We start from the raw sequence: 14206 nt of genomic DNA, 5'->3' as shown, positions 1-14206 counted from the left end.
TGTGGAATACAAAAGGAAAATGTGATGCTTAAAGGAATCTATTTTGTGAAGCTTCTGACAGTTCTTTTGTCAGCCCCATGTTTCGTACATCTGAAGAATTTACCTCCTTTGACATCCTTAAGAAACATTGATTTTTTGGGTTGATTAGGAAAATCCAAACTAAATGACTTATATAGTGAGAAAACATTTAGGTGATTAGTAAAGGATTTCAGCTATCTTAGATAATTTAAAATACAGATAACCTATATGTATACTTTGAGTTTGAAAACTCCTTAAAATATAATCTAATCTTTAAAATTTTTTGAGGATAAAGATCAATTTCAGTCATATTTCTGTTTTCAAATATTGAACTTCATTTTGCCTATAATGGCATTTATTAATGCACCCTTATGCTTTTCATTCTAATATTAATGTTTGTATGTTCTTGGTATTTATATGGTGATAAAATGCTTTGAGGAATGTTGGGTATCCCTACTCTGTTTATTGCAGCTAACCTTTAAATTGTGATTTTTTTAAGCGTGCTGATGACATTACAAGTTTGGTAACAGATACTACACTTCTTGTGCACTTTTTTGGAAAGAAAGGAAAAGCTGAGCTCAACTTTGAAGATTTTTATAGGTGAGCTTACCTTTATATTTGTATTGAAAAATGTTAACATGCTGAAGTCAGACAGGTCTCTAGGAACGATCTGGTGCAGAAATACTCACCTCTTGGCTGCTTTCGTCTTAACTGAATATATCTCTATAACAAATACGCACTTCCATCAGTACCAGCATACTAGTGGTTATCTTGGTAAGTGTAATAGGAAGTTGCTGAATGATAAGAAATGCCTGGATATCTGGATTGATTATGTCCTGTATATTCCTGAGAAGGTATCTCCCCAACTCCTTAGTCTCAGTGAACCACATTAGTAAACATGGATATGGTGTCAATGTAGTAATCGCCTGGCACTGCACAGTAACTCTCGAAAGTCTCATTGCTCCCCTGCGAGGTCTTTGTGTTATCCCCATTTCACAGATGGGGAAGCCAAAGCCCCCACCATCACTCTTCATTTATCGTATTCATTCTTTATATATTTTGTCATAGATTCATGGATAACCTACAAACAGAAGTTCTAGAAATAGAATTCCTTTCCTACTCTAATGGGATGAACACTATCAGTGAAGAAGATTTTGCTCATATTCTTTTACGATATACAAATGTGGAAAATACATCCGTATTTTTGGAAAATGTGCGTTACAGTATACCTGAAGAAAAGGTATCTAATCACCCATATCTATTTTGTTACATATGATACTATCTTGTAATTATATAGGTTTATAAAATATATTGTCCTTTTCTTAATTCTTTTTCTCTGCTATGGATTAATAGATATTTCAGATATATTTCATTCTTTTTTCCTCAGTGTCCTAAGTGCTCTGGCTAATTTTCAAAATTTGATTAATGTAAAATTCTGGGTCAATATCCATGTCTTTCTTAGAAATGCTGAAAACCTTTAAGATTATTAGCAGTTGGGTAATTCAAATTATGAATATCATTTTTGAAGAGAATTCTGCTGAGCTATATGCTTTGACTACCACATCAACATCACCTCATAGAAAGCAGTTTATATCAACATCATTTCAGTAACACTTAATTCCATAATATCCTTTAAAAAAGGTCATTTGAAGACAGCCTTTGATGAGTGAGGGATCTTATCAGGAAGTGAAGTGAGGTTTTCAAAGAGTTTGGATGGCACGAATGGTTAAGAACCTGGGACAACTGATTGTCTATTTGTTTAGCAGCAAATGTGTTGTCAGCAATTCTGAGCAGTCGCATTATCTAGTGGTATTTGAATGCATCATTGCAACCAAATGGAACTGGTGTTACAAGTACCCCTTCAAGCATGAGATGTTTTGGATATATTGCCTTCTATTTGTGTTTATAGAAGGATCAAGTTAATCTATCCAAGAAAAACTTGCAAATAGTTTGACTTTGTTTAAAGTGGCTACACTGTGACAGTGCTAACAATTCTCCAGGTCTCCTATGGAATGAGAAAAAAAGGCTTGATGCATTTGGCCATTAGTTTACATTATCTCTTAGAGGACTTTTATCTGTTTTGTATGATAAACTGAATTTTTTCCAATTGATACCCAGATCCCTAAAAATAAATATCGGAAATTGTACTACTTTGTCAAGCTGCTAGAATATTTAGAGCTTTAATGAATCTGCTTTTCTTTGTCTTTTACCAAGTGGAAACAGCAATCTGTAACTCAAAAAGTTCAGTTCCAGGGTAAAGAGTGTATGAGAACGCTTACACTGTTTTTGCAACTTACACATCAAAAAATTATCTGAAAATAAAAAGTTTTCCTTTAGGCTAAATTCAGTTTCTGAAAACTTAAAATTGATAGAAGTATCTTAGTTTTACAAATCATTACAGTTAAAAAAAAAAGAGAGAGAAAATTTGGCAAATGAACCAGCATCAATTCTCCTGATGTTTGTTTGGTTTGATATTATGTCATCAATCCTTAGAACAGACTTCCAGATATTGACATTTTTTTCTTTTAGAAAAAGTGAAGCCTAGTCTTCTCAGATCCTTAGACACTTGTTCAGGGAATCAAACCCAAGACTGTAAGCCAGTGATACTCCTACCACACCCTACTTACATCTTTCCCTTCCTCTCATTTCTCATCCATTTCCTTCCAAAAGAATAACAGGTACTGCTACTTGGATAGCACTTGACATTTCTAAAATGCTTTAATTTTCATCCATGTATCTAGCAGATGTTGGGCATCAACCCAATATTCTAGCTACTGTAGATAAAGTGACAAGATCAGCAAAATCCTTCTCATGGAAATACCTCTTAGTGGAGAGACACAATAAACAAGTAAATAAAAAATAAATAAATGATTTATTTCCAGATAATGATAGATGTTAAACAAAAGTCATGAGGACTGGAAAAGGAGATGGACTGTTGGGGAAAGGTTTTTTTGAAGAGGTAGCTTTTGAGGAAAGACTGTGAGGAATGACCTATGCAAAGAGGCAGAGGAAACAGCAAATACCAAAGGCGTGGGCACAGAAAAAGCTGAGTTTATTTGAGAAATTGCAAAATAGGGTAAAGTAAGGGCATAGGAAAGTAGTAGGAGATGGAGAGACTGAGATGGGTTAGGTCTTCGAGGAATTTAGGTTTTATTCTAGTGGTGATTGTAAGAGTGATGGGACACTACTACATTATTAAAATTTGAAACAGGAGTCAGCAAACTACCTACCTCCTCTGTTTTCAGAAATAACATTTTATTGGAACATAGCCACACTCATTCTTTGAATGTATCGTCTGTGAATGCTTTTGCGCCCTAATAGTAGAGTTGAGTAGTTGCAGCAAAGACTATATTTCCTAAACAAATAAAAATACTTCCCCTCTGGTCTACTCTAGGAAAAGTTTGGTAGCCTTGCTTTAGAACATAGGCCTGTGTGCATTCATCCGTCAAGTATTTATTCAGCATGCATTCACTGTCTGCTGTGACACCTAAATATGATGTGACTCATGGGCCACATATGATCTGATTCCTCCTTCAAAAGATCATCATGGCTGGTATATTCAGAGTACACTTCAGCTGGCCCAGCTTTGAAAGGAAGAGGCAAGTTAGGATATTGTTATAGGAGTGCAGGTAAGAGATGAGCATGGCATGGACCAGGGTGAATGTAGGGAAAGGTGGTGAGAAATTGGATCATTTAAAGAGGAGAGCTGATAGAACTTGCTGCTGGATTAGATTTCAATGTGAAGGAAAAAGAAGAATCAAGAATTCCTAGGGTTTTGGCCTGAAACACATTGTGAAACAGCGGTACCATTTACTGAGCTAAGCAAGACTTCAAGTTTGGGGTTTTAGGAAAGAATTAATGGTTTCATTTTGGACACTTTAAGTTTGAGATTCCTATGAGATATCTCAATGAAGAAGTTATGTAGGCAATTGGATATGTGACTCTAGCATTTACGGGTGTAGTCATTAGTGTATAGACCTCCAAATTATGTCATTCCTCTCCAGCCTTTAGTAATCATTGTCAATTTCCTGTCTCAGTGGATTTACTTATTGTGACTATTTCATATAAATAGAATCATGCAATATGTGACCTTACATGTTTGGCTTCTTTCATCATATTTTTGAGGTTCACGCATGTAGTAACTTGTATCAGTACTCCATTCCTTGTTATGGCTGAATTATGCTCCATTGTATGTATACTGTTTGTTTATCCATTCATTTGTCCATAGACATTTATATATATATATATATATATATATATATATATATATATATATATAAATTTTTAGTTCTAGCCATCCCAGCGAGTATGAAGCAGTATCTATGTAATTACCATTACCTTCACCCTAAATAGAATTCTTTATTTCTTCATATAGCTTTGAGTTAGATTCTGGTTTCCTTTCTTTTCAGCCTCAGTGACTCCCTTTTGCATTTCTTGTAGGATAGATCTGCTAGTAACGAACCCCCTTGAGTTTTATCTGAGAATGTCTTACTTCCTTCATTTTTCAAGGATAGTTTTGCCACATGTTGTTTACCTGAGAACATCTTAATCATTTCTGAGGGATAGCTCTGCCACATACAGAATTCTGCCACATACAGAATGGTTGGATGTTTTTCTTTTAGCACTTGAACTGTCCTACTTACTTTTGGCCTCATGGTTTCTGATGAGAAATCAGCTGTTAATCTTATTGAGGATCCCTTCTCTATGAAGAATCACTTCTCTCCTGCTGCTTTCAAGATGGCCTTTGTCTTTTGACAGTTTGAGTATGTGTCTTGGTATGGATCTTTTCAGTTCTTCCTGCTTCAAGTTCATAAAACTTCTTGAACGTGTAGACTTAGGTCTTACATCAAATTTTTGAGGTTTTCAATCATTATTTGTAAAACTATTCTTTCTGCTGTCTTCTCCCCTTTTATTTCTGGAAGTCCCATAATTTGGGTATTGGTACACTTGATGGTGTCCCCAGGTTCCTTAGGTTCTGTTAATTTTCCTCATTTTTTTTTCTTTCTGTTCCTCAGACTGAATACTTTTAACTATTCTATCTTCAAGTTTGCAGATTCTCTATTTTGCGTATTTAAATCTATTGCTGAATACCTACTCAACTTTGTGTTTTCAGTTATAGTACTTTTCAGCTCCAGAATTTTTATTTGGTTCCTTTTTACAATTTCTATCTTGATATTCTCAATTTGTTCATAGGTAATTTTCCTGATTTCCTTTAGTTCTTTATCCATAGTTTCCTTTAGCTCTTTTGAGTGTATTTTAGTTGATTCAGAGTCTTTGTCTATTTAGTCCAATGATTGGACTTCTTCAGGGATGGTTTCTGTTGATGTATTTTCCTGATGAATAGGCCATATTTTCCTAATTCTTTGTATGCATTGTAATTTTTTGCTAAAACCTAACCATTTTGAATATTATACTGTGTTAACTCTGAAAAACCAAACTCTCCCCTACAGCTGTATACGCAAAATAGCTTGGCGAAGTCACTAAATAAATGGGGGAAAGTGCATTTCTTGTCATGTATAGTCACTGAAGACTGTTCTGTTATCTAAGTGATTAGCCAGAGAACTGACAGAGATCCTTACATCCCAGAGCCAGGAAGAAAAACCTAGAGTGTTCTCTTTGCAACTCAGCTCTGAGCTGGAGCATTCCTCCTGCACTGACCCAGGCTACCAAAGCCTCTTCCTTTGCCTTCATCTCCTGCCTCCACAAAGCCCACAGATCTGCAAGAGGTGGTAACTTAACATCCATAGGTATCTTCAAAGCATGTGACAGTTCCTGGTTACGTTTAATTTCCCAGGTATCTACAGTGTCCCTGTTAGCCCCTATTCTAATACCATTCTCCTCAGCCTTCCCTTTGTCAAGTTTTTGGATTCTGTCTGCCACCTGTCCCATCTGTCACCCCTTGTGTCAGGCAGGCACAGAGTGTGCATGTCTTTAAATCTTTTGATAGCTGTCACTGTCCCCAGGAAAGCCCAAGAGGGAGGGGCAGAACAAAAGTCAGCCTCTTCACTAGTCCCTCAGAGAACCACCATACAGGTCAAATCACATGTGGTAACATTTTAATAACAACATTTTAATTACCAATACATTTTATATTAAATAACACAACATTTAATAATCACATACCATAGTAGCCCTCTGGCACCAGGAAGCCACGCCGGAAACATCAGCACTCTCCCACAGCACCGAAAGATAAAAATGGTAGTTCAGTGGACAGAAACACCACAGTGCTCTCTCCCTGAATTCCAGCTACCCTTCTCTTCGTTAACCAGTCCCCTCCTTGCTATAAACTATGGATTAGATTCCAGAGTTTGAAAAAAGTTAATCCTGACAGTCTTTCCCAACTAATGGCTGGAGGGACCAACTTTTTAAGCACCCTACCCTGCCATTTTCCATGGCATGACTCCCCCCAGTCTTGTCCTAGTCTTCTAATAATTATTTCACGCTTATGTACCTCAACCAAAGATAAACAGGTGCACACACTGGGAGCTCCATCATGGCTGCACATAGAGCATGGTATCTGCCGGTACAACCAGTGTAATCACACTGCAGCTTGAGATCTACAGCATTTTCTAGTTTGTCTCTTGATTGAATTATGTCTTATCAATTCTCTCGGTTTTGTTCACTGAGGCCTTGCCACAGTTCCATCCAAATGGACTTACACATGCTTGTTCACATCCTGAATGACACATTTCAATAGTATATGTAAATTTTTATTATAAAAGACACATAACATAAAATTTACCATTTCTCCCTTTTAACTATTTTAAAGAGTAAAATTTGGAGGCATTCTGTTCACAATGTTATACAATCATCATTAATACTAGTTCCAGAACTTTTTCATCATCTTAAACAGAAACCCCATAACCCATTAAGCAGTCACTCCTCAGTTCACCTCCCCCTAGCCCATGGCAACCACTAATCTGCTTTGTTTCTATGAATTTATCTATAATGGATATTCATAAAAGTGCAGTCATATAATTTGTAATCCATTATGTCTGGCTTCTTTAACTTAGCATAACTTTTTCAAAGTTCATCCATATTTTAGCAAATAATGGCGCTTCATTCCTTTTTATTGCCAAATACTACTTTATTATATAGATATATCACATTTCCTCTGTTTGTCAGTTGGTAAATTGTTTCTGAGTTGTTTCCAGTTTGACTATTCAAATAATGCTGTTATGAATATTCGTATATGATTTTTTTATGTGGACATGTGTTTTGAACTGTCAGAGAATTAGATACATACTTCAGGGTAAATAGCTGGGTCACATGGCATCCTTAATTTTTAACATTTTAAGGAACTACCAAACTGTTTTCCACAGTAGCCACAGCATCTTATAATCTCATTAATAATGTCTGAAGTTTCTAATGTTTCTACATCTTTCTCCACAGTAACACTTGTTATTGCTTGCCTTTTTAATTTTAGCTATCCTAGTGGATGTGCAGTGGTATCATTGTGTTTCAGTATGCATTTCCCCAGTGAATAATGATGTTGAGCATCTTTTCCTGTGTTTGTTGGCCATTTGTCTATCTTCTTTGGAAAAATATCTATTCAAGTCTTTTTGCCTATTTTTTAATCGTGTTGTCTTTATGTTACTGATTTTTTTTACTTTTATTTTTTATTTTCTTCATTTTTTAAATTTACATCCAAATTAGTTAGCATCTCGTGCAACAATGATTTCAGGAGTAGATTCCTTAGTGCCTCTTACCCATTTAGCCCATCCCCCCTCCCACAACCCCTCCAGTAACCCTCAGTTTGTTCTCCATATTTATGAATCTCTTCTGTTTTGTCCCTGTTTTTATATTATTTTTGTTTCCCTTCCCTTGTGTTCATCTGTTTTGTCGCTTAAAGTCCTCATATGAGTGGACTCATATGTCGCTTAAAGTCCTCATATGAGTGAAGTCATTTGATATTTGTCTTTCTCTGACTAATTTCACTTAGCATAATACCCTCCAGTTCCATCCACGTAGTTGCAAATGGCAAGATTTCATTCTATATGATTGCCGAGTAATACTCCATTGTGTATATATACCACATCTTCTTTGTCCATTCATCCATCAATAGACATTTGGGCTCTTTCCATACGTTAGCTATTGTTGATAGTGCTGCTATAAACATGAGGGTACATGTGTCCCTTTGAAACAGCACACCTGTATCCCGTGGATAAATGCCTAGCAGTGCAATTGCTGGGTCATAGGATAGTTCTATTTTTAATTTTTTGAGGAACCTCCATACTGTTTTCCAGAGTGGCTGCACCAGCTTGCATTCCCATTTATGTTATTGATTTTTAAGAGTTCTTTATATGTTCTGGATACTAGAATCCTGTCAGATACGTGATTTGCCAGTATTTTCTCCCATTTTGTGTGTTGTCTTTTTACTTTCCTTGATAGTATCCTTTAATGCACAAAAAATGTTTACTTTTGACAACGTCTCATTTGTCTATTTTCCTTTTGTTGCTCATACTTTGGGTGTCATATTAAGAAACTATTACCAGGAAGAAAATACAACAGCTCTTCCTCTTTGAAAATAAAGAATATATTGATGTAAAAAAAAACAAAAACAAAAACAAGAGGAAGAAACCATGGTCAGTTCCAAAGTTATGAAGTTTTTGTTTCTGTTTTTTTGTAAGATTTTTATAATTTCAGCTATTAAATTTAGGTTTTTGACCCATTTTGAGTTCACTTTTGTCTATGAAGTGAAATAAGAGTTCAACTTCTTTCCTTTAGTGTAAATAAACAGTTGTCCCAGCCCCATTTGTTAAAAAGATGTTAAAAAGAAAGAGGTTCTTTCTACAATAAATGGCCTTGGCACTCATATTGAAAATCATTCTATCGTAGGTATTTGGGTTTATTTCTTGATTCTCAGCTCATGTCCTTTTGATGCTTTAAATTTTTCCGTTATTATCATCATGTTATTTTTGCTACAATGTAAGATACTTCTTTTCATTCCACTTCTCACAGTTAGGACGTTTTCCTTTCAAGTCCAAATGGTTCATTATAAAAGTGATTCTGGTGGTGAGAGGAAGAAGAAATGACTCTACCTCCTGACACTATCATTCCCTCACTGCTGTTAAAAATGGAGTGCTTTAAATTATCAAAATGAATTCCCTGGTCTTCAAGTTTATGATTCTCTATTTCCAAACACAAAGAATTTAATCTACACAGAAGAATAATTATATGGTGTTGAATCTGACCTATCTTTCTGAAACATGACATCACTCTTCTGAAAAATCTAAAGATTCAGATGGGGAACATTGTATTCTGTCATACCTCCATTTGCTTTTTAATCTTATGCTCCCTAAAAGAATTGACATTTTTGTTTACACTTTGCTTAAAAAATTGGTGTGGCAGCTGGCCACAGCATAAACTGATATAGAACCAGAACAGTGACCGGTTTCCCTGGCAACAAGCTCTCCACATCAAGACAAACCCCTTCTGGCTCACTCCCCCTAATTGATTCAAACAGCCCTTCCTGGAAAACATGGCAATTGGGATCAGGTCACAAAACAAAATCCAGGGTTGGAGTGGCCATAAATGAATATAAGGAAAGAGGAAGAGAAAATAGTGAAGAGAAAAGACAGTGAGAATTCTCCTTGCAGGTAAAAAGCATTGCAGGTGAAGTGGAAATAATGTATACCAAAAATTGGTATTATTATTTTGATAATAAAATAGATAATGAATATGATTCTGATAATCGTTTAATCAGTAATTGGCTTATATGAAAGTAGACTTTTCTGGTTCTTTCCCTGCCTTTCCAATGCTGCCTTGTTAGTTTCCCTTTCCCTTTTCATGTATGTTAAGGTGAGAAATTATTAAGCCTAAGCTCTTAGCCCTACGCCCTTTTTCTGTTTACTTTGTCAATTACATTAGTTTTGCTGAGAACATAATAATTTAAATGTAGCTCTTCATGGCCAAATGCACGTTATCTGAGATACATGGTGCGTTGAGCTGGTAGCAGTGGTAGTCATTGCAGTTTATGGAAATGACGTTCCGGAGTCCTCTCTGTGGGCCCAGAACTGTAAGTGTGCACTCACGGGGCCTCCTCATGCTGTCCTGGCAGAGTTATCGTGGCAGAAACAAGTGAAAGTACCCTGCCTCTGGCCTGTTCAACATTTTGATTTTCGCGTTGTCATTGTTACAGACGTTAACGGCCAAATGCTGAGTTATATTTAAGGAATACGTGTACAGGAGGAACTGGTGTTTTAGGGGTGGTTTTCCTCTCGTGTTTTTCTTCTTAATCATCATACTTACTCTTAGGGTTTAAAAAACTTAGGCCTAAAATACAGTTTTCAAAATTGAAGCTTGTTAGGTTTTTTTTCCTCTGTTTATTCAGCTTTTTACTTGTTAGGACAGAGTGGCTGCTTCCAAGTTTCTTTCATGCTAGACTAGAAACCAGAGTCCTAGGACACTTCTGTCACCTGAAAAAAGTGCAGTGTTGCGTCGTGCCCCTTCCCTGTCCACCTGCCCTTCCGCAGCCCTCAGCAGCCACTGATCTACTTGCCGTCACTTTACATAACTCTTGTCTGTTCTAGAATTTCGTATATTGAAATTATATCGCATGTGGGGTCTCGTGTCTGGCTTCTTTCACTTGAGCTTCATCCATGTTGCCAAGCCATAGCTGGGCCCTTTGGTATTGTTAGACCACTACTTGTGTATGCATTCGCCTGTCATCTGGGGTATTTCCAGCTTTAGGACATTATGAATAAGGCTGCTGTGAATATTTGTGTGCAACTCTTTGTGGAGACATGTGTTTTCGTTTCTCCTAGGCAAACACCTAGGGATGGAATGGCTAGATTATATAGTAGCTGTTTGTTTACCTTTATAAGAAACAACCAAAGAGGTCTCCAAAGTGGTTGTGAAAGTTTTATTCATTTTTATTGTATCATTTTTGAAACTTTGTACAGATATGACAGCGTTTTAAAAATATTTTCACCTGTCATGCTAATGGTAGCAACCCTATGCAGTGGAAATAAATCTGAGTGAATTTTACATTCCATTTGAGGAAGGAGGCTTCAGAATGTGCCCTGGAAATGTTTACCTACATGAGATATGGCAAGTGCCTAATCTGTTTATGTCTAGCAAGTACAGATGCTTATTTTAATAAATTTGGCAATACTAAATATATTTCCATGTATTCTCCCAATATAGGGCATCACATTTGATGAATTCAGGTCATTTTTCCAGTTTCTGAACAACTTAGAAGACTTTGCAATAGCCTTGAATATGTATAACTTTGCAAGTCGTTCTATAGGGCAAGGTAAGTAATCGTCTTTCAGTACTTAGAGGCAAAAAATAATGATCCTATCTTGTTTCTAGGAGCTTTGATAACAAATTAATAAAGTATTTCATATTAGCCATCAAGTCACCTGAAAGTGATATATACTTTGATGGGAAATCTGTTTTCCAGCAGAGTTTAGGGAAATATGCTAAATTTTTCCATTAAATTTATTATTGGCCTTCATTTCATCTTATAGAGAAGACTTAATGATGCTTGTAAAGATTCAAAGAGGAAGAAACCTCATGGCCGCTGGTAGCATTGAGGAGTGCGTGTGCACCTATGGAAGAGCCAACTGGCCACGCTCAAACGTCATCACAGGGTGATGTTTGTATTTCTAATCTTTTGCTCAGTCCCTGCTGATCGAGAAGCCTGAATTTTGCCAACAGAGCCCCCCCCTTTGCTGTGGACTTATGTTAATCAAGTTTTAAGAATCACATATAAAATTGTATGTTGATATTGCTTAATTTACAAAGAAATACACTGTCATAGAATTCAGAATGCTGTCGTCCTCAGGATCAGCTTCATTCTTTCCTTATAGACAAACTAACGAGTCTAGTCCGTTTTCTAAGATTCTGTAGCTGGGACCAGTTTCCCTTCCCTAATGTGTCTTTTGTTTACTATTCTTGCTATATGAGGACTTGCCACTTACGTCTTTGAGGTAATTCTACCTGTGTCTGCCATAATCTAATAAGTGCTAATTCCCAAGTTTAAATCTCAGAGGACAGTCTTGTTTTTCTATTACCAAGTTCTGGGGAGAAGCCAAACTGTAGTCCCTAAATGCTCATAAATTCTCTTTCCCCCCAAAACATAGATACTGAATCCCTCACCTAGCTTCATTCATGTACTCGCTGAGTTAGAGAAACCTGAAAATTTGTCCTATTTCACCCTTGTGCAGATGTTCAAAAAAGACATCTCAGCTCAACTACTTTTGTGTTTGAAAACCAAAACTTTGGGAGCCCTGCTTTCACAGACCGGCAGTTACTGCCATGATGAACCCACTAGTCAACCTTGAGAGGAAAAAAAAAGTCAGCATCTGCTTACCTGGTTCAGAATGGAAAGTTGCTCTTTTACTGTATGGAACTAGGAACGAAAGCAATCAAATGTGTGCCCTGGCAGGTGCTCAGAATCCGTCTCTCTTTGTTTGCTGTTGCTGCTAGCACTTACTTTCAGGTGTTTACCTCTCAGCAGGACCACTGCGGTAGCCAACGCTGTGGTATTCCTGCCATTATCCACCTTCCTCTCTGATGTTTCCTAGACAGCTCACAGAGTGATCTGTCTAAGACGTGATCCCTTCTACGACACGCCTGCTGTGTAAACTCCTCCGTCCCACACTTGCCTGTTGAAGACTGTCCAGGCTCCTCACCTCAGAGTCCCTGTGCAGAGCTTCTCCAGCTTCTGCGTGTCCCCTGGGCTCTGTCCGGACCAGACCACTTGTTGCCCTCCCTGCGTGCCCGAGACTCTGCTCTTTCCCCCCACGCCTGTGTTCATTCTTGTCCCCGCCTCTGCCATTTCCCTCATCTCCACAAGCAGAATTCATCCATCCCTCAGGGTTCAGCTCACATACAAATTGCAGCCTTTCCTAATCACTGCTCTGCTCTTTCCTTTCCTTACGACTCCACACTACAGACAGAAGTAATCACTCATGTCCAAGTTCTCATACACTTTGTTAATATTTGTGTGGTCCTGTGTAATGGTTATTTGGACAGGTGTCTCGTCATTTGTCTGAACTGTAGGTTTCTTGGTAACTTATTCAGCTTAATTTCTAGTACGTCTATCACTGATAGTAGGTGTTCATCAAACATCATCAAATATGAATGCATTATTAACCCAAGATACAGCTACTGCTTGGCCTTTTTAATTCAAACCACATAAATTCTCTGTTCCCTAAAAGATAGCATGATTAGTGAAAAGTCGTATGCTACATAAAGTCATGACCCATGGTCAGAAAAACTTCTTTTATAACCTTTCTGGTAGTTAACACATATTATAAAAATAATATTAACTATTTCCTCCTTTTCTGTAACATTTATCCAGATGAATTTAAGCGTGCCGTCTATGTAGCTACTGGCCTCAAACTTTCACCACATTTAGTGAACACAGTCTTCAAGATTTTTGACGTTGACAAAGATGATCAATTAAGTTATAAAGAATTTATTGGAATTATGAAAGACAGACTCCATAGAGGATTCCGGGTAAAATAAATTTGAAGCTTATTGATATCCTTTTTAAAAACTGAAAGAAAAAACTCATCTCCATTTCAGAAACAATTTATACAGATTTTTAAGGATAGAAACATGAAATGTCATATTTGAAAAGAAAACACATAAGGTCATACCTATTTTCAAAAACACTTTGAGATGATTAAAGTTAATGCTTTTTGAAAATATAAATCAGTTTGAATTTCAGTAACTTACTTTCATATCTAGTTAATATGTTCCTCTCCGTTTGTGGGGAGAAATGTGAAATATTTTTTGATTAATTCAGTCTGCACACAGGCAGTTCAGACTTGGTACTAGACAAAGACATAGCATTTTGTACGGTGCAGATTTCCACTAGGCAATTTGAGGCTCTTCGGTCACTGCATATTCAGTACTTTTTAAATGGAAAATATACTAAACACCTTTGTCTTGTCTGTTGAAATATTTTTTTCCTGTTAACATCTTCTACTGAAAATTACTAGAAATGTAGTGATTTTTTTTCTCAGAAACATGGTTTAAGTAATGAAATACAGCATGAATCAACAAGTGTTTGCACATTTAACATGTTTGTGGATGTGCCACAAACGGAAGGTAAAAAAAAAAAAAATTTTCTATTAACAGCCAGAATGTTCAATCTTCTGTCTTTGGTAAGAATACCCCTAAATATTGTACATCTAAAAAGAGAAAAAGTTATATATAAAAAAATCGAGAT

General features: G+C 36.6%; 1 protein-coding gene across 5 annotated transcripts in view; it reads left to right on the top strand.

Annotated features, from left to right (window-relative positions):
• The window catches only part of MICU3 (mitochondrial calcium uptake family member 3), a 111059-nt gene that overhangs the window by 93232 nt on the left and 3621 nt on the right, over positions 1 to 14206 (top strand). For 3 of the 5 annotated variants that reach the window (XM_043560194.1, XM_043560183.1, XM_043560172.1), the window contains 4 exons: positions 518 to 618; positions 1087 to 1258; positions 11167 to 11275; positions 13331 to 13488. In XM_043560194.1, the coding sequence (XP_043416129.1) occupies positions 518 to 618; positions 1087 to 1258; positions 11167 to 11275; positions 13331 to 13488 (540 nt within the window). Of the gene's footprint in view, positions 1 to 517; positions 619 to 1086; positions 1259 to 5604; positions 7586 to 11166; positions 11276 to 13330; positions 13489 to 14206 lie in introns of those variants that run through there. The other 2 variants (XR_006294197.1, XM_043560204.1) reach the window with 2 other exon arrangements.

Source organism: Prionailurus bengalensis, chromosome B1 (assembly GCF_016509475.1).
Source record: "Prionailurus bengalensis isolate Pbe53 chromosome B1, Fcat_Pben_1.1_paternal_pri, whole genome shotgun sequence".
NCBI classification, from domain to species: domain Eukaryota; kingdom Metazoa; phylum Chordata; class Mammalia; order Carnivora; family Felidae; genus Prionailurus; species Prionailurus bengalensis.
This window is presented reverse-complemented; position numbering and strand designations above follow the sequence as displayed.